Source organism: Sturnus vulgaris, chromosome 1 (assembly GCF_052056855.1).
Source record: "Sturnus vulgaris isolate bStuVul1 chromosome 1, bStuVul1.hap1, whole genome shotgun sequence".
Classification (NCBI taxonomy): domain Eukaryota; kingdom Metazoa; phylum Chordata; class Aves; order Passeriformes; family Sturnidae; genus Sturnus; species Sturnus vulgaris.
The window spans coordinates 43,527,694-43,548,286 of NC_142243.1; the positions used below are offsets into that span (position 1 = coordinate 43,527,694).

Here is a 20,593-nt window from a genome sequence, read left to right on the forward strand (position 1 = left end):
GTCCTGGCAGGCACTCCACCAGCCACAGGAATGACTTTATAGGCAATGCTTAGGGCTCTGGGCACACCAGAGGGCATGCAACTGGCATGCTTCTACTCAGTGCTTATGCCCTGGGAAGTGCCAAAAATACAAGGCAAGTGCTAAGTTAAAGCACTTCCTCTTCCATGGGCTGGAAGATGTCAAGCCACAGAGACTCATGACAAAAGGTAATGACTGAATTGACTCTTTCAACTAAGTCAGGGTGAGAAGATGTCAAAGCAGCAATTAAGAGTGAAGTGTTTAAAGAAAAGAGACAAATTATTTGAACAGAATCACCATTTTCATTTCAGCATTGTTACATGTATCTTAATTAGAACAGATGTCTCCCTGTTCTGTGCAAAACAGAAAAGGACCTGCGAGGTCTGAAATACTGGCTCATATACAAACACTACTACTAATTCCCGGCTTCTGACAGCAAATCCACTGCCTCAGACTGTGCCAAACCAAACCACCTGATGATTCTGGGTCCATCAGGGCTGGCTTTGCAGTGCCCAAAGCTCAGAAAACATAATTTTCTCCTCCTTAGACCTGTAAACACTGTGTTATCCCACCATGTACTAGCAATGCCTATGAGTCAAGCCTGTGCCACATGCATGGTAGCTGTGTTTTAGCCCCTCAGATTCACAACTGAGTTGATTTTGCTCACAGAGAAAAGACACCATCAGTCATCAGAGTTTGGTAAGATCTTTAATGGGAAGCTCATGGTGTAATGACACTGCTGGATTTGACACCTTGGTGGTGGACGAGGAAGGAGGATGAGAAGGCAGCCAGTGCTCCACTGAAGGCTTACACCTTTGAAAGTGCTGAACAAAAGGGCAACTTATTTTGCTGACTCCTTTCACAGCTTTATAGTCCCAAAGACAGAGAGGTCTTCCAGCCAGAAAAGTGGTGGAAACCACACCAAAGACAGCCTTGGCACGGCGTGGTACAACATGAGTTCTGCTTGATGTGTTGAGGGCTGACTAGTCCCTGCATTAGTAAAGGAAAACTTGACAAAAGAATTGCATTGACTGAAATCCAGAGCTGACATTTCTACCACCACCCCTGAAGATGAAAGCTTCCTTTACATGCAGTAAAGGAAGATCTTTGCACAGATCTTTGCCTACATGAGCAATAGCATGTTGGTACAGAAAGGGAATTTCAAAGTTCAATGTATTTTACATGAAACCAGTAAGCTTCATTATAGTCAGCAATAACTAGTTCAAAGAAGTTTGGGTTTTTTTCTTGTGGACAGATGAAGGCCCTTTTTGTTAATCTGTATTTTTTTTTTTTACGTCCAAGCTCGTACTGACAGTGCAGTGCTACTCAGCTCTGTATAAACTGGGGTTTGCAATAATGCAGATGTGCCTTTAGGGACAGTCTTTCTTAAAAAAAAAAATCAGCAATGAGAAAAAAGTCAAACATAGATCACGTAAAAGACAATTTGGCTCACTGAACAAGTAAATGCGGTTAAGTGAAGAAGTGTCCTCTGCCCACCTGCCACAGACATCAGACACCAACAGTGCAACTAAGTCTCAGAAGACCAATAAAAACCCAAAGTGACAGGGTCTCCCCTCTAAGGACCAAACTGAAGGACTCTGTTTAAATATCTGCATTGGAAGTGATGTTCCCTGAGCCTTCAGATCCATGGCTACCCTGCAAGGATGACCTCAAATCTAGCCTGTTACTGGGTCTAGGAGCTGCTGCCCTGAGTCACTCCTGTCTGGCTCTCACACAAAACTTTCGCAGCTGTAGCTGTCTGCAGAGACAGGCTGCTGGGGAGGAGGGGAGGTCCTGCCAAAATTAAACACATAAAACAAAGCATTTGCCTCTGCTCAGCAATTTACAGAAAGGGGCATCCAGCTAATGCCCCTGAAGGGATCTTTCCCAATTTCCCATGTCCTCTGGCCAGACCTAAAACAGCCAGCATTGAGAAAGAGACTGCCCAGTGACCAAGGCAACCAGACAAGTCTCATATTCTGGATGCCCAACCTGGAGAGCCTCAATGGGTTATGATTTTCAGAGACTGGATTATCTGGCTAGACATAACTGCCTGTGAAAAGATACTGGGTTTGGCACCTAAATTGACTGCTGTCTTCTGTACAACCCCTTTCTGGCATGGACCACTCATGGTCCTCAAAGGATAACACATCTCCCACGCCACCTCATCCCCCTGTACAGAAAGGACAGTGTGACTCACACTGTGCTGAACTGCAGCTCCACTGATGCACCTGGCTGCAGGCTGTGGGAGGTAAGAGGTATTTCTCTCCTCCTTTCTATGCTTCCCTTATTCTAGGAGTGAGAACTTCAGAGAAGAACAGAATGGTAAGGACGGATAGGAGGGAAGTATGGACACAGGGTAAGGATGCAACCTCGCCTCCTGACACTGCTAAAGCTAACACTGAGTAAAACAGCCATAGACGTCAGCCCTGGATCCCAGATAAACATCAGGAAAGATGCTGAAAGAGGCTGGGAATGGCAGCTTTCCAAAACAATGCCCACAATATTATTGCAATCATTTTCACTGTCACAGTGTCATGTCCTACCTTGCAGAAGGGTAAAGGACAGGGACCTACTCAGCAATCTTGCAGCAGAAACTCCTCCCCGCAGCCCCCAGCCACCATCTCACACAGCACACCTTCGTGGGACACAGTCAGCTGACACGCATGTCACTGATGCAGGAAAACTAACTATGGCTATTCCCAGAAAATGTGGCATTCTTACAAGCTTGAGGCTTTCAAAGGCTCAGTACCATGCATGAAGGGAAACTGCCTGGAAAAGAGCTGGGAGCAGGGCAGGAGGTGGAGCTGAAGTCTGGTAAGGGTTCAGGTCATCATGCTCAGGGGTGAGCTATCCCCCCCGTTTCTGCAAGATAACAGTTGGACAATTTTTTCTCTCATGAGCAAGTCCTTTTAAGAGATGTTACTATGCACTTAAAACAGGAGCTTCCTGCACCCTGACTGCTTCTCCTACCAACTCACACAATATCATAATGCTGGAGAAGAGGAATAGGCTTTTCAGTTCACCTTCTCTATCCACTCCTCCCTCAACCATCTCAATGCATTAATCAGGCAGGACACTAACAGGAAAACACAACTGAGCTCAAGGCCTCAGTAGTGTCCAGAAGAGCTTTTTTACAAACTGCATGGGTTCAATATGCAGATACTTGGCAGGATGGCTTTGGCTGTCTCAGAAATCTCAGCATCTCTCTCTGAAGGGGCTTCGCTCACTCTTGCCCCTGCACTCGTCACAGTTCTGAAATCTGCCTTTCCATCTGGCATCCCATGTATTTCTCATCGCCCAAGCAGCACTCTGCTGACTGCATTCGTGCAACTCATATTCAGTAGCACCAGTTCTGCAAGAGGCTCTGCTCTGCTGTATTTATATCTAGTTAGAGCATGAAATGCCTATAAGAAAGGCCGAGGGAGAAGGGAGAGCCTTCTGTGTCCTTTCATTTCTGGTTTGCTCTGAGGATAGGCAATTACAATGCATATCTCTGTTCACCCACAGACCTAAAGCACTATATACACTGCTGGACAAATAATACCAACAGTCCCTTTTACAAAAGGCTTAAGGTGGGACTTTCAAAGGCGTTATCCTGCTACTGCTAAATTTTCCAGAGACCTGCACACATAATTGGAGGCCTGCCCTGAATTCTCAGAGACTGAGACCCAGCTAAAGCTCAGGGCAAGGCAATGGCAGAGCTACAAACCCACATCTCACGAAGTACCCAGGCTTGCAAGCATTTATGCATGTGTTGGCAAATCTTGTGTCTCAGTCTGGCAGCCTAGTCACTGGGTCTTGCTACCCCTGACTAATTATTGAATGGCTACTAACTGCAATATGTGGTAGGTGGGAGGGAAAAATAAAATACAAATGAAATACAAAAACACTTCATCATACAACCAAACCAGTTCCACACCTCTTGCATCATTTGGCCAGTATGGAAAAGTAACACAGTAATACAGAAATGTATTTGGTCAAAGTAAGGAATCAATATTTTTTGATAAAATACATTCTATATTAATGCTCATTCACATTTATTACATGTAAATTAAATTTTCTATGTATAAAATTCCAGTTTATTCTCAGTGCTGCCTGGTCATGCTTCAGTTCAGCAGCAGGGCTCAACACATTCGGCTCCTAGCAAAGTGGGAGGAAATGAGAGCGCTCAGCTTTCTGCAGGACCAAGCCTTACACATGCCCTGGTCCTGCAGGTCCTGTCTGAACAAAATCTCGCTGGCTTCAGTGGGAGTTTTGCAGGGAAGAGCACTGCAGGGAAGAGCACTGCAGAAGGGCTGGATGTCCAGCATTTGCAGTCTGTGTGCAAGTCACTCAAATGGTATATAACATTCCAAAGAAAAAGTGAGTTAGTGAATACAGAAAATAATAATATATCTACATAATTTACAGCGTTGTTTGCCTGCAACTGTATTAATGCTCAACCGCTGATTAACAATTCAATCAATACGCAGGGAAAGGTAGCAGAGTGCAATACACATTACAACCTCCTCCATGCAATTACAAGCACTGGATCTTAAGTCTTTTCTCATTTCATTAATTCCTGCCTATCCCACTGCCACCAGCGCCCAGTTCCCACTGAGACTTGCGGAATTAATCCCTCATAGCATTTAGGCCAGTCCACACCTCTGCCACAGATCCCTGACACCATGCAAGGTGCTTTTAGCAGCAGGTCCTCAGCTACTACCAATGTCCACCCTGCACCCTCCCCTCTGCTGTGCCAGCACTCGTGTGTGCACCCACATGCTGAGCCAGATGGTGGGACTGATCCAGCTGGAAGCCTGCCTGTCTGTAAAAGGCAGAGGGTTGTGTCCCAGTCAGGCTGAGCTCACAGCCCAGCTCACCGGGCAGGTGTGCTTGGGGTGCCTGCACCTGCACACTGGCTCCAGCCACCTGCCCCTCAAATAAATGGGTGCAAGTGCCCAGCAAAACCTGAACAGCAGGACTTTGCCTGCAGCTTGCACTACATTGTTTGCTTGCATTACACTAGAGCAGAGGAAAGTCAGCCCCATAAGATCTACTTCTGGGAGCCACAACCCAAGCGTTGGATGTTTTCAAGAGAGGTTCTTCCAAAGGAAGGCTCTATTTAAGGTCCTAGCTGGAGAGGAAAGAAAAATTTAGGGGCTTAAAGCAGGGATGGAAACCACTGGTCTTACACTTTATTTCAGTAAGCAAAAAGCCTATTGCTGCTGTACAGTGTTATACAGTGAACTGCCACAGTTCTCACGTCACTAGTCCATAGAAAAGGTGCTGCTACTACCATGTCTATGCCTGCATGCTGAAAGAATGTACAAAGTTGCATTAAGCTCTGGTTTTTTTCCACCTTTTTTTTTTTTTTTTTTTTTTTTTTTTTTTTTTTTTTTTTTTTTTTTACATTCTTAAACTCTGACTTTTACAGTGTTGCAAATACTTCTGTGCACTCAGGTAACACGCATTGTCCCAGTTATGGAAGATCTTTGCCTCCAACGGAAAAAATCATGTGCTATGCATCTCTCAAACCACCATCATAAATGTAAACCATCAAGAGAATTTGCTCTCTTCAGTAACCCTGGAAAAAGTCTTTAAAAAATCTATTGAAGACATCATTAACAATAGGGTTTTCCAAATTATACAGCGAGTTGTTTATAGGAATTGTCCAAGCATTTTCTTTGCTCACTCTTTGTTTTTATAAAGCTAATTCTGTATAAAAGGGCTTTTGAGGCATGTGACCTTCGTTTTACAATTTTTTAAAAATTGGAAAAAAATGAGTGAATTTAGAAACATCTTCATTGATTGTGGAAAACAGCTGTATTACAATAGAATTACCTTTACTTCTTATATTTTCAGTACAAAAGACAAGTAAATAAAGAGACCCTGCATCTTCACAGTCTGGCACTCATCCAGTTTACTCAGAACTACATAAACCAGGTAATAAATATGAGGAGTCATCTTCTCCTTCATACTAAAATCCTCACCAAACCGCTTGGGGAGCAAGTCCTCTGATAAGTAAAACCCCAATAGATTTCACATCAGCTGAAGCACTATTTCAGCTCCCCTCCAATAAGGTGTAAATGCCCAGACTAGCTCAAAGGCCCAGGAAGAGGTCCAGCATAATTTTAAGAGCCAGGTGCTGGTTGATACCCTTATGGCTTCAGTGTTAGTTGCATTCAAGTTGCACTCAAGGAAGATCCCAGGAACTACATGTCTGTCAGTCTCATTTCAGTGCCCAGTAAAAACTGGAAATATTGAAAAATATTATTCCGGAAGGTATATAAAAACATCTGGAGTACAATGCAGTCACTGGTCACAGCCAGCATGGCTTCATGAAGGGAACGTCCTACTTGTTGAACCTGATTTCCTTTTATGACAAGGTAATCCACCTAGCTGATCAAGGGAAGCAAGTTGATATAAAATATTTGGAGCTCAGTAAAGTTTTTGATACGGTATCAAAAGCATCCTTCTGACCAAAATGTCCAGGACACAGCTGGATAAACATGTCATGGGATGGGTGAGGAACTGGTTCACAGACTGGGCACAAAGGGTTACGGTGAATGGGGTGACATCAGACTGGCGATCTGTCACCAGTGGGGTTTCACAGGGCTCCATCCTTGGCTCTATGCTCTTCAGCATCTCATTAACAACCAAGACACAGGACTTGAAGAAATACTAAGTAAGTTTGCTGACTACACTAAATCGGGAGGAGCTGTCAAGTCTCTCGAGGGCAGAGAGGCCATGCAGGGAGACCTCAACAAATTAGAGATGGGCAATCACCAACTGTATGAAGTTTAACAGGGGCAAGTGCTGGATTCTGCACCTGGTACAGGGCAATCCTGATTGTGTGTAAAGACCAGGGAATGAGAGGCTGGAGAGCAGTGCTGTGGAAAGGGACCTGGGAGTTCTGGTCGATGTCAAGTTGAATGTAAGTCAGCAGTGCCCTGGCAGCCAGGAGGGCCATCCGGGGCCCTGTGTCCTGGGGGGCATCAGGGACAGCATCACCCACTGGCTAAGGAGGGGATTGTCCCACTCTGCTCTGCACTGGAGCAGCCTCACCTCAACTCCTGGGGGCAGCTTTGGAAACCACAATGTAAAGAAGACATTAAACTATTAGAGAGTGTCCAGAGGAGGGCAACGAGGATGGTGAAGGGTCTGGAAGGGAAGCCTGGTGAGGGGTGGCTGAGGTCACTTGGTTTGTTCAGCCTGGAGGAGACTGAGGGGAGACCTCATTGTGGTCTTCGACATCTTCAGGAGGGGAAAAGAAGGGGGAGGTACAGATCTCTTCACTCTCATGACCAATGACAGGACCCGAAGAAATGGCCTGAAACTGAGTCAGGGGAGGTTTAAGCTGGATATCAGGAAAAGGTTCCTGAGTGGTTGGGCACTGGAACAGGCTCCCCAGGGAACTGGTCACAGCTAAAACCCGACAGAATTCAAGAAGCATTTGGACTCAATGCTCTCAGGCACGTGGTGTGACTCTTAGGGTGCCTGTGCAGGGCCAAGAGTTGGACTCAAGGATCCTGATGGGTCTCTTCCAACTCAGCATATTCTATGATTCCAATGCACAATGCCACGAGGTTTGAGCAATAATTTGGCAGTGTACCAAAACCAGCAAAGCTTAAAGTTAGTTGTCATGCAGAAGTGGGATAGGCAACGGCTATTTTTTACTTTATTTGTAAGAAAGCAGCACTTGCCTTTGGATCACATGGTGTCAGAGTACCAGGGCTGGTTATAATGCGTGCTCCTGGTGGCTGTTACTCCCAGTTATTCATTCAGCACTTGGAAACTCAGGTGTCAGTGAAATTACATCAATATGTCTGATGCTCCCCCGATTTCCTACTCCCCATTATTTTTGTTAAGCCTTCATATGCACTCCTGCAGCACCAATCACTACTAAACTACTGTTTTTCAGAAGTTTGCCCACATTTGGTACTTTGTCAAAAACCTATAGCTGTTGAACTAAAAAGAAAAGCGCAGGTGGTGTTTGCTCTCTGCGCAGATTTCCTTGGAAAGGTCACGAGTGAGGACTCAGCACTCTCCCCACATGCCTCCTACATTCTCAGTACTCTACATTCATGTCAGCAAACACTACTCTTGAACACAAATCAAAGAGACAAGTCAGCAACAAAACTACTTCTAGACTGATAACGGCAGAATGCTACCAAGACAACTCCATAGAAAACCCACTGAAGCAGGAGCAAAATTCAGGTCACTTCTTAGCAAAGCTCATCACGGATTATTATTATTTTGTTTTTTTAAAACCATTTTTTTGTAAAACTTTTATCTTGGCAGCCAGACATCCCCCTGTGATGTGCTAATTCAAACAGGCTAATGTGGGACCACCTGACCCCACCTGGTACCAAAGGCTTCCGAATTTTTTTATAGCTTCTCAGAAAATCACTGCTGACTGACACCCATCTGTTGGTGATCGGCTTCTGGTTCCTCTTCTTCCACATCTGCGTTATATTCTTCAAATGCATCATCATCAACATCTGGAAGCCCAAGTAACTACAAAGAAGAGAAAATACTGTGTAACAGTGAATTACCCACTAGTACAGCTTTGCTGCAAATCTTCACACAAATCCTACGTGCATTTCTTAAAAACCTCAAACCCTGGAATAACTGCATAATGATCTTGGCTCTCTTTCTCTCCCTTCTGGGATAAAGAAAGATTTGAAAATGCATCCTCACACCAAATTAAGCGCTCAGAGACCGGAAGATAAATAAAACCAAAACAAAGCACTTGCAAAAAGCTTCACATTCTTCCCTGAGGTCACATTATGAATTGTTGAGTGTTTAGACTTGGCAGTGGTTTAACTTCTGAAAGAACCATGATAATACTGTAGCAGTAGCTGTCTTGGTTTAAGTTTGTTTTGTATCAGCCCTATAAAAGAAAAAGAAGAAAACATCCTCATGAAGGACTGGCTAGTGTGGAGTAGGCAAGGAGTCCCTAAAAACCCAAAGAACCTGTCATGTCAAATGCTTCTCTTGAACCCTTTAGTCCATATCAGCAGGCAAAGTCTTGCATACTGTGTGCAGTCCTTGCAGTAAGAATTACTGTGTATTTCACTAAAATATTCTCCCTTTAAACATTAGATTTGGGCTTGCAAGGAACTGCCAGCCCATCTTCCTTGGACAATATTTGGATGCCTTCACCTGATGGCTCTGACCACTCAATGTCACATCCTCACTACAGAAAAGGAGCAAACAGCCATGTTTAAACTTCTCCCCTCTCCCCCAAAAAGGTTGCCAAGCCAACAGTAGTCAGGAAGACAGAAACACCAAATAACAGTCAAAATAATGCATCTGTTGTGGAAATCTTGTATTAGAATCCTACACTAACAGCTATTAATAGCCACAAAGCAAAATCACAGGCCGAGCATTACTGAGAATACCACGTATTTAGCTTGCCAGAGCTGGAAGAGCAGCACAGATGCATGTAACACCCTCTTTGGAGAGTGATGCAGCTGTTAGCTCTTGAAAGAGGCAGAGCCCAGAAAATTCGTAAGGAGGGTGACACTCTTTACGTGAAAGCATGGAAATGAGAAGGCTGCAACAAGGCAGATTTACAGGGACCTAAACTAAATCAGTCAGTGATCGACATTCAAAATTATTTCAGTGGGCATAAATACAAGGCATAGAATCAGTTCCTGGGTGCAATGAAGCTTGTATTCCTCACTGTCATGATAAGAAAATCAGATTTTTACTTACAAGGGTTTCTTCAGCAGGGAAATGGAAGAAGAATTTGCTGATTAAACCCCCTCCTTCACATTTTAAAAATACTTAATTATGGAGAGATCCCAAATGGAAAACGTTTTCCGAGCAGAACAAAGTAATTGTCCCTATGCATATATATTTTTCACATCAAATGCTTAACTGAACATGAACTGCTCAGTTCTTTTTCAGAATGCAGAGGTTTTATTTCGTGGTGAAGCTAAAATTAAAAATACTCAGTCTTCAAAAGGTAAATTCAAGGACTCTTTCTAGACTTTCTTATACACCAGTATTATTTTTTCTAAACTAATCTGGTATATTCAAATTAAATGTGAGTGTTGTACTCCTGTTTGTATCACTTGACAGAAAGAGTTTTGACTGTATTTTTTTTTCCCACCTCTGGTCATAATTCTTTGATTTGCAAGGAAATGAGTCACATGAATCTTCATTTTATGGGATACTGTACTGCAAAATTAGCATGGAAAACATAACATACACCACAAGAACTCCAAAGACATACACAATCCCAAAGGATGGGGAGCACATCCTGCTTTTCACATATTCCCTCTCTCTTTGCCAGCAGGAAATCCAGCTCCTCTTTCCCTGCAGCAGCATAAATCAGAGGCAGCAGTGTAAATCAGAGTGATGCTGTAGACTTTAGTGGTTTTACAGAGGAAGAATGGGGGTGGGATGGGATGGGATGGGATGGGATGGGATGGGATGGGATGGGATGGGATGGGATGGGATGGGATGGGATGGGATGGGAGGCTCCTCCAAGGGAGATGCAGTTTTATTCTCTTGCAGACACTTTAGACCCCAAGGCACCAAGGAACTTGACCATGCAGGTCTTGCTTTTAGGCGTCATATCCTGTGGCTTTTCATAGGATTATGGTGGCTCTCTGGACTGCAGTGACAAATCAGTCCACACCTTCAACACAAGGAGGAAGGATCAGGGTCCAAAGCACAGGGAGCTTTACAAACATTGGGACAAAACAGAAGGAGTGTACAAAAGGTAAGGAAGACAGCCTGGGATGATCCTAGATTGACTCCAACCTTGTCTTCTTTCCCACACACTAGTTTCTGCTCCTAGTCCATAGCTGCTTCATATATTAAAGTATCAGCTATGCAGCAGACTTGAAAGGATCTAACTGGAGAGGAAAACAAGGAGAAAAGACATAAACCAGAAAACTGTTGTAGAAAGAGAAAGCTGATCCAACAGCAGAGAAGCCAAGGGGAACAAAACTGCCAGGTAGGGATGCATGGCTGGGAGGAGGTCAGGGGCATGGTGAGAAGGGAAGGACGGAGGGATAACAACCAGCAGCGTTGCCTGAACTATAGCTATTTATTTCTGCTGGTCAAACTACTCATCTGGAGGTAAAGGAGAGGTCACTAGGACATGCATAAATACAGTGCAAAAGGAATAAATGGCTTTTACACTGCAGACTCCCCACTTCAGATGCAGGCTTTCCAGGCCGAAGATGAGCTCAGTGTAAGACCCTGGAATTTGCTGATGAAATTGTATGACTCATGCCTTGGTTTCCTGCAAACTTTGCCAGTTGGTGTGATGTCCCTCAGGCATTTATTTTATTTGTCTTTCTTGACCCTTTCAAAGTGCCCTGATATTACAAATAACCTCGCAGTTACCAACTCATGGAAGCAGAGTGACACCATCTCCTAAAAGCTGGCACACAAGCACACTGAAAAATAAAGCAAGTACAAGACTGAGCTTTAGCAGTCCATGTGCTGCTACACTATAGATAACACAGTTCTGTTGAATCCCTGTGGAGAGGACTATGACTCCAGGCAGATGTGCTTAAAAGCACCAGCATGGGCACCTCCTAGCACCAGAGCATGGCACCTCTGACACCAGAGAGACCAAGGCACAGGAGGAGATGGGATGCTCTGAGGTAAATAACAGTACTTGTTCTCAGTGCCATTGGTTGATATCATGTACCTTCGTGGTGTCTGGCACTTCTGGATGCTCCCTGAAGAAGTGGATAACAAGGGAAATTACAAAGTTTTGTGGAAACCAACTCAGGAAGGCAGTAATGGGTAGAGACAACATGCCTCTCACCACCTTCAGTAAAGACACACCTTGATCTTGTCTATAGCAGAACTTAGAGCTGTGGTTTAGCTGTTGCAGGCAAACCAGCACTTTTTAAAAGCCCCATTTAATTAAATATCCTGCTTGGCACTGTGTTTAGGCCCATAAAACATTAGAGAGAGAGATGCCTGAGAGCAGTGAGGGACAGTGAGCAGACCTAGCTCACCCTCATGGCCTTCTGTGCCCAGGGAAGACTGGTGAGCAGAGGGAATTCTCTGTCTCTCCCTGAGAGGGATACCAACTGCTGGGCATTCATGTTCTCATTGTCTCCAAAACACAGGGCCCAGCAGCATGAGAAGCCAGTCCCTTCCCACTCCACAGGCCCAGGGCAAGCTCGTGGAGACATGACTGGGCTGTTATCATGAACGTGCAGAGCAGGGCTGAGCTGAGTTACTGGAAAAAGTTGTTTTTGGAGCCCTCAGTTATGGGAAGGCAGATGCTCATGCTGTGCACAAGGGCATGGAAAGCTGCAGATGCACTGCCACTGTTTTCTTTTAAGTATTTCCCTTCAAAGGATCCCAATAAGGAATTTCACAACTATCTAATAATCATGGATGTCTACCAGGAATACCAAAATGGAGAAGACTTTCAGAAGGTGCTTAGCAAGTACCTGCTAAAAACCTGGTCCCCAGTGTCCTAGACTGAGAGTTGGGGCTACCAAATGCTTCAGAAAAGCCCAGTCTGACCTTCAGTTGCAGTTTTTCCTCAACTGCCATTTTTCAAACTGGAGTTTGCCAGACTGGTCTCTGTCAGCTGATTTGCTGGGATAGAGAAGAAATGCCCGGCAAATGCACTGTTGCCTTGAAGCTGACAGCAAAGTGGTCTCATTAGTAAAAACGGGTCCAGCAGAGAAAGGACAGGACACAGTATGAAGTGATGCCAAAGAAATAATTTCCCAATACTGAAGAAAAGTGGTTATGTTCCGGCAAAGGCCTGAGGATGCAAAAGAACTGTTACCGTACATCTATTGCAACACCATTCAATTTTTAAAATCTTTTCTCCCATGTATGTACTATTTTTAATAGTTACCATGAGGGAAAAATGTTAATACATTCCTTAATTCAACCTGTCTACACACAGCCATACCTCATATGATAGGCTGATGTAGATTGCTTAATAGTAGCTCAAAGGAGAATCTGAGAAACTTAGTACCTGTGCTACAACCACAAGAAAATGAAGAGGTACTCAATTACAGTCTGCAAGAGGTCTCTGGCAATTGAGGACACCATTTTTGAGCAAACAAAAGCAAAATGAAATTCAACATCTAGGAAACAAAACTAGAAAAATGCAGATTGTAAACAATGAGTTTTTCACAGCACTGTAACTAGCCATGAGAAGAAAAAGCGCCCAGCAGTGTTGTATCCTTTAAGTCACCTGAAGACTACATCAAGAGTGGGTGTCTTTGGAAAAGGCACATTCTACTTCAACCTCAATTTATATGGTCAGCTGTGGGAATCATGAGGTGAAATGTGATGTATTAATGAAGGGCTCAGGCTACATGAACATAATGGTTCCCCTTGCTTTGAACCTTTTTATTCTGAAGAGTAGCTCAACTTGGTTTGACTGAAGTCAACTTCTCAGTAATTTAAGTTATGCTGGAATAAATGTGGTTTAAATGAAATAAGTAATCTGTACCAATTTAATTAAGTCTTTTTGAAGTCCTCCTTAGTCAAACCAATGGAAGTTTCTCATCAAAGGCATAGCTTCCCTGAGCAGAAGACAGCTATGAAGATCCTAGAGCCCAATATTGTTCCAGGAAACATACTTCTATTTTTTGCATGTTTTCACAATTACAAACAGCTGTAGTGACAGATCAGATTTCCAGTCCTTTCTAAGAAAAGTGTGCATCTGTTCTATTTATTTCTAGCCTCTCAAAGGATTCTTTAAAACGATGCTCTTTTATGTTGACCAGCTGTGGTGATCTGTGCAAGAGTGTAACACAGGGAGGACCAGTGTTTTCATATCGGTGCTCCAGGCCCTCCCTTTCACACTAAATACTTGGGATACATTTCCAGTCTTCTCAATTAGTCAGCCAGAAAAAGACAGGAGGGAAAAAGTCTCCATTTTCAGTTGAGTATAAAAATGTCCATGGGTGAACTTTCTCATGGACATCACGGGAGGATGGCTCTGGCTACAAACCTTCACCCTGCTTTGCACTAAGCCCTTAGCCAGCCCCAAGCATTCAAAGGAGAGGCTATATAAAGGGAGCATTTGGCAAAAATTAAGGGCAATGGCCAGTTTAAAACACCTCACCCTGATGAAATCCTGGCTTTGCCACAAATCTTACTATTAAACAAGGACAGAGAAAGCTGAGTAGTAGCAAAACAGAAAAATACAGCCCCCCTCCCCACAAAATCCAGCTTCTCTTTCAGCTTCTTCTCAAGCAGTGACCAAACCAGCATTTGGAAATGCCAAGTGGCAACCATCCTAAGAGGAAAATCTGCATCACTTGGGGGGGGTTTGAAACCTCAACCATAAAATAAACCACCCTGAGGAGAGACCATACATCCAGTTTCCCATAGGTTTACTCTTGCTGTTCATATCCCTGTAAAACCCTACAATTCCAGAGTCAGGAAACAACTCTGCCACAAAGTCCCACAGCGCTGACTCGTATCCCGTTCCTCGGAGTCAGCGCTGCATCAGCAGGATGGAGTCCCTGCCCTCTGCCACTGGCTGACACACCAGTTGGCCTCCCACCCCATACGGGAATCTCATAGTCTCAAACACAGAGATGGAAATAAAAAGGCAGCTGACTTCCAGGAAACAATTTCCAACTGCCCGATGGCAGCTTATGTGCTAATGTTCCTGTACTCAGGCAGCTAACTGGAGACGTAAATCTCTGGAGAAGAAAAAAACACCTTATTCTATCCAGTGCTGTCCTAGTAAAAGTGACTGTCAATGTTTAGAAGGAAAAGAAAACCACTTACGGGTCTGAAGGATTTGAAGACTTTTTCCAGTATTTCATGGAGTGTCTTTTTCCCACAGGAGGAGATGTAGTCCTGTGCGAGCTGCAGAAAAGGTAAGCAGTCCTCACTTTCGCTCCACACATGCTGAAAGCCAACAGCAACACAAGAAAGGAAAGGCATTAACAGGAATTCACGCCAACCTTTCCATGTGATTTTATAAGGTGACATGTTGTAAACATCTGCCAAAGTACACCGAGCCTCCTGCAGTTCAGTTCCTCAGTTCCCGCCCTGGGGACAGGCATTGCAGGCGCTTTCACAAGCCATGTTTCCGAGGAGGAACCTGGATTTTATTAACGTGATGCATCAGAAAACAGGGAAATCAACCCAGAAGCGGAAATGCTTCATGGTTGCACCAGCCATGAAGTGTACAGGCATTTGGCGCACGTACATTTTACCTATAAAGGTGCTTTTGTTTGACATCAGCCCTGCTCAGACCTGGAAGTCATGCTGGGTTTTCTCTTTTTCTGCATCTGCTGCAGTGAAGCCGTCAGGAAGAGCTAAAGCATTTCCTTGTCTTCCTGGCGTTAGTGCAAATATGATGCGACCCTGGAGGTGGAACTTGATATGTAATTCTCTCGACAATGCAGAAGAAAAGATGCAAAATCTGCCTGCAGACTAGACACAGAGCCAAGGAGAGACATTTGGGCACTCACAACATCCTGACACTTTGAGCCTTCCACCCTCTTTTGAGATTTACTCCTGGAACCCAATCTTCTCTTCCCAGGCAGGCACATTTAAACCCATTTGAGATCCTCCTGTCTCACTCCTGCTCTGGAGATGCTGGTTCCCCAGCCTTACGCTGCGAAGCATCTCTCAAAACTGATGTTTATTCTGATGCTAGGAGGCTGTCTGAAACAGAGCTGGCAAGTGATGGAGGGAGCACCCAGGCAACAATGCTTCCTGTGCCCAAGGGCACAAGCTAATGCATAATCTTAAACACCTTCTGTTTGGAGACTTGGTGCATGAGACTCTTGGGCAGCCTGCCACACAGAGAAGTGCAATACTGCCAAATTGGTATGACACTCTTGTACTTCTCTTTTTGCGCAGTAGCTCTTTTCCCCAAAGTGCCTTTTCACTTGCTATAAACAGCAGGTTATGCTTAAACAAGAAAAGAAGAGGATCTCTCCAAAGCTTAACTAACATTCAGGGAAAGACTCAAAACGACAGATGTTTCAATTCCTAGCATAAGGCTTGCATGTTGCCTTCCTCTTCAGTGGTGAGAACCTCCTAGGTATGCAGTTTTGCACTTAACGAAAGAAAACAGTACTTAACATCACCTAAACTGCACCTTTAAGATAAAACCTGTAACTGTTTTGCTATGAATCGCACTTGACCTACATTTTCTTTGCTGCTTGTTTCACTTTACAAGCATAAACATAATGAAATGTTCTGTTATGAAAAGAGCCTTACATTACTGAGTACGTTCTGCACTTTCCATATAACCAGAGTCATGTCTTAACCATTCTGGCAATAAAAATAATTCTTTACAGTCTTGCCAACTCTCAAACACACATACCACAAGTCTCATGATACTTCATGCCATCTTAAGAGTCATGGGCCTTGTAATCCTATAAATATACAACTACATCTCAGCTTCTGTTTACAACAAAAAAAGCAGAAAAAAAAATCTGCACTTTGTGATTTCTGTGGCCTAAAAAGGCAGAACGTACATGAAGTGAACTCAAATGAGTCCTCTTCAAAATAACAAATGAACACTTCCAAATCACATTTTAAAAACAGCCTTTGGAGAAGGTTTTGGAGGTCTGGTCTTCATACTTTAGGTTAGCAATAACTGTTTAGTTATTCCTAAACTTCAGAGCTGAATGTTGCAGCTGGGCAATTCCTGGCTAGTGATAAACTTGTTGCAATTGTTTATATATATAAAACAATTATGACTGCTGAGATGGTCATTCTTGTTTAAATTGTGGCTTCTTCTGACTACCAGAGCTATACACAGGAGCTTCCACATACATGAAAATCAGGCCCTGCCCTTTAATAAATCATAGCTGGTTCATTCCCCAGGGAAAGTTAACCCCATGTTATCTTATTGCATTTTACTATCTCTTTTCAAGCTGGACCACATTTTAGACACCAGAATGAATTCACATTCATCAGCAGTAGGCAGAATAAGATGTTCTAGCACAAGGGAAAAAAACTAAGAGAATTATCTGATCACTGAGTTTTTGAATTTTTTTTTTGCATAGCATAATAGGACAATTAGCAAGCAACATTTCCAAAAATCTCTCCATCTGCAGAGGATTTAAAATGTTGACTGTAGCAACAGACACACGACTAAGTTTCATGTGCCATTAGTGCACACATCTCATTCGGAAATGAGCTGATTTAATCTTTTCCCTCAAAAACCTCAACCATAATAAAGACCAGGGTTGTAATGCTTGAAGGTTCAGCTGCATCTACAGCTCTCTTTGGTGGTTCAGTGCTGCACCCAGGCAGTACAGGAACTGTCTCAGCACTGACTCACCCATCTCCAGAGGAACCTGCAATAGGAATTTTGGCCTTGCAAAATAAAAACAAACGTAATTTCAGGATTCTCCTGCTTAGAAAGTTCAGTAAGGCTGCATATACAGAGATGCTTTTCCTGGAAAACATGATGCCTGAGAATCTCTCTGCAGTGGGAGAAGGTGGCTGCTGGCAAACTGGTGGATCACAGTGTTTGGCTGTGGCTGTGCAATAAAAAAATAATATTAACCTCGTCATCAGAGTGTGCGTTTTCCAAGCTTGCCCAGTTTTGCTCACAGTTACTTTGTGTCACTACAAAGGCATACAGCCACTAACTTCCACCTCAGTTGACCTAAGACCATTGTTAAATTATTTAGTTCAGCATCTACACACAGCACATAGCTGAGGAAATCAATAGGGCTGCATCTGGAGGGGTTTGCTTTCCCTCACACCTTTAGATGACTCAGTGTAGCTGGATGACAGAATCACTTGCTGGCCCACCTTTTTCTATGCAGCCCACTTGTTGTGCATGACAGTAAAACTTTTTATGTATGAGGTTAATTTGACTTGCATAAAATATTCAGACCCACTGACTCTGTTCTGAAATATTTTCAGAAAATCTTGCAGCAAGATGGTATCATATTTTTATTTATCTTATCAGTTACTTTGAATAGCAGTAATAACATGGTGACAAAACAAATGACAGACTGTAAGGACTAGCATAACAACCCTCACTCTCCTTGATTATGGCAACGCACATCCAATTAATTTCTTGAGAACCTCAGGAGCATCGGGGGCTGAATTATACATTGTTCAGCTATCTAAAATGCTGATTCAGAGTTTCAGTGTCCAGGTGGTTCTGAAAATGCCAATAAGTATCTACTTGGGTGTCCTGCATCCCTAGCATGTTAAAAGCCTAGCCTAAAGATATCTTTTCAGGAAACGAAAATTATCAGATGTTGTAATCTGGGATCTCTGATGTTAGACAAAATTCAGTGTTTTTCTCCCCCAGATTGAATCTTAGCAACCTTTCCACGTTTTTCTCTTCCCCTCTTTCCTTTTAAGTTCATCATGTTCATCATTTCCTCCTTACAAGTGGAATCATGGAGTTCTCTGGCACCTCCTACATAGCTTTTTAAGTCGCATCATTATGAAATGACGACATAAAGAAAGAACAAGAATACCAGGCATCAGATGCTTATTAAATGTGAGGCTCTTTTATAAGAGGCACAGGGTGCAAGAAGGCTGTGAAGTGTGTCACTGTGAATTCTGTTTATATTTACTCACTTTCAAACTCCACACTGTGTTAAAGGAGCCATGCAACAAAGCTTAAAGTGCAAATGATAATCAGTCCCTTGGTTTGTATTAAGTCTCCTTAAAATAAACTTTAGCCTGTAATTGCACATAGAAAGCAAAGTTATAATATGGAACATTAAAAAAAAAAACAGTGACTGCAAAAAAACAAGATAATCTAGCTGGGAGCAGAAATTAAGTCCGACAGTGCACTAGGAGAAGGAAACAGGATGTTGGAGATCTAATCATTAGTGGGTCTTAATCACATTAAAGAAACACCATCTCTTTAAAGAAAAAGAATTAAGAATGACACCTATCTGCCTGTCTTAAAAGTATTATCATTACAAAAAGTGCCTCAGCTAATAAGACTAGAAAAGATAGAAGGAAACACCACTTCTAGTTTTCCACTGCTTATGTTCCAGATTTGACAGGAGTTGGCCCTTTGCTCCATTTTACTAGTGGTAACTCTGGGCAGGGAGTTCTTCCCACACCAACCCTGGAATGAAAATATTTTCAAAATAAAATGAGAAAAAAAGGCCAGCATAGGAATAGAGTCTGAAGCTGCTTAATATATTTTTTGAAGTTGACTAGACTTTGTATGAAAGAGTTCACTCAATTATTGAGCAATGTATAAAGAAACAATAAATGTCTAAGAAAAATAAATGGACTTTCTTCGCAATTTCCAGTATTCTTAGTATCCAACCACAGTTTCAGCCTAGTGCTGCACTAGATTTATACATATTCCTGTTTAGGAGCTCAAGCAGGCACGGCCCTTTCTGGGCACAGGCATACACAGGAGAGGAATGAGCACTGGGGTCTGGCAGGCTCAGAGGTGCTGGGAAGAAAGATGTGCAGTTATACCCACAGAGGACTGAGAGAATCCACACCCTGAAATACCCCACTGCTAATTCTGAAGGTCTCAGGAATCCCTGGACAGATGCATAAATAAACTCCAGATAACTTCTTTCATATACTCGACAAAATAAATAAATAAATGTCCTGCTCGCTGGGATGTGTGGTCCTGGAGAAGTCATTCCACTTCTCTTTGTTTCCATGGACCCATCTGTCAAATGGGCTCATTCTGCACTTACCTGTTGGAAAGGAAATTAGTGAACATTTGTCAAGCAAGTAGAGGGATGAAACTTGCTCCGTGAAAGGAAGAACCTACAACGTTCCTACAATGACAGTGCTAGGAGCTGTTTTGTTAAAATAAGCAAACGAAAATCCTTTCACTTAAGTTAACTGGCACTTGGCAGCTTACAAACCCCGTGGCGAGGTGCCGCTTTCCCGTGACTCTTCCTGCACTTCTGCCCACCACCGGGAGGGTTTGGCCGAGGGGAAAAGCACCTCCCGACCCTTCCCAAAGGCAGGGGTTGTGGTGCTGGAGCCTTTTCCGCACAAACTCGGCGCTAGACTCCGCGAGGGGCGGCGGGGCGGCGGTGCCCGGCCGGCACCTGCACGGATCCCGCGGCGGGCCCGGGGGAACGGCGGGGGTGGCGCGGCCCTCCTGTCATCCTGACTCCATTTTATTCCTGCCCATTCTCCATTTACCGTGACAGCCCTGCCAGTCCGCCCGTCCCCGCGCCGTGCCCCAGCCCCGGCACTCCGGGAGGATGGAGGGGCCGCGGGGCGAGCGGCAGCTGCAGCCCCCGCGGGGCGCGGGGCAGGCGGGGGGGCCCGCACCGCTCCTCCCCGCCCGCCCGGAGCCCGCAGCCGCCCCGGGCCGGCTGATGGGGAAAGGGGGGGGTGGGGTGTCCCTGCCCGCGGGGCCGCCCCCCACAGGCAGCGGACTCCATTTTGCAGATTGTGGGAGGATCCCCCCGGCCCCCGGCCCCGCCGCCCTCCATCACCGCATCCCTCCCTCCCCGGGCACGGCGCCGTCCTCCGCCCCCCCGGCGCTCCCCCTCGGGTGCTCTCCGCGGACTCCGGGGATCCGCACGGACGGAGCGTCCCGGAGCGGCGCGAGGGCTCCCCGCGCACCCACGCACACGCTCGGGGGGTGCCCCGCACGCCCGTGACCCCCGATCCCCTCACGGGGCACTCA

At 44.5% G+C, this 20,593-nt stretch overlaps 1 protein-coding gene across 16 annotated transcripts in view; it reads right to left on the reverse strand.

The window, feature by feature from the left end:
- Nucleotides 1–20,593, reverse strand: part of MTURN (maturin, neural progenitor differentiation regulator homolog) — a 68,141-nt gene that overhangs the window by 47,323 nt on the left and 225 nt on the right. For 13 of the 16 annotated variants that reach the window (XR_015803765.1, XR_015803748.1, XR_015803733.1 and 10 more), the window contains exons 2-3: nt 14,758–14,880; nt 8,366–8,520 (exon numbers count right to left, since the gene is read on the reverse strand). Coding sequence is in view for 3 of the 16 variants with exons in the window: in XM_088164853.1 (XP_088020979.1) it covers nt 8,410–8,520; nt 14,758–14,880 (234 nt within the window). In the remaining 13 variants the exon portion in view is untranslated. Of the gene's footprint in view, nt 1–707; nt 8,521–14,757; nt 14,881–20,593 lie in introns of those variants that run through there. The other 3 variants (XM_088164853.1, XM_088164828.1, XM_014878439.2) reach the window with 3 other exon arrangements.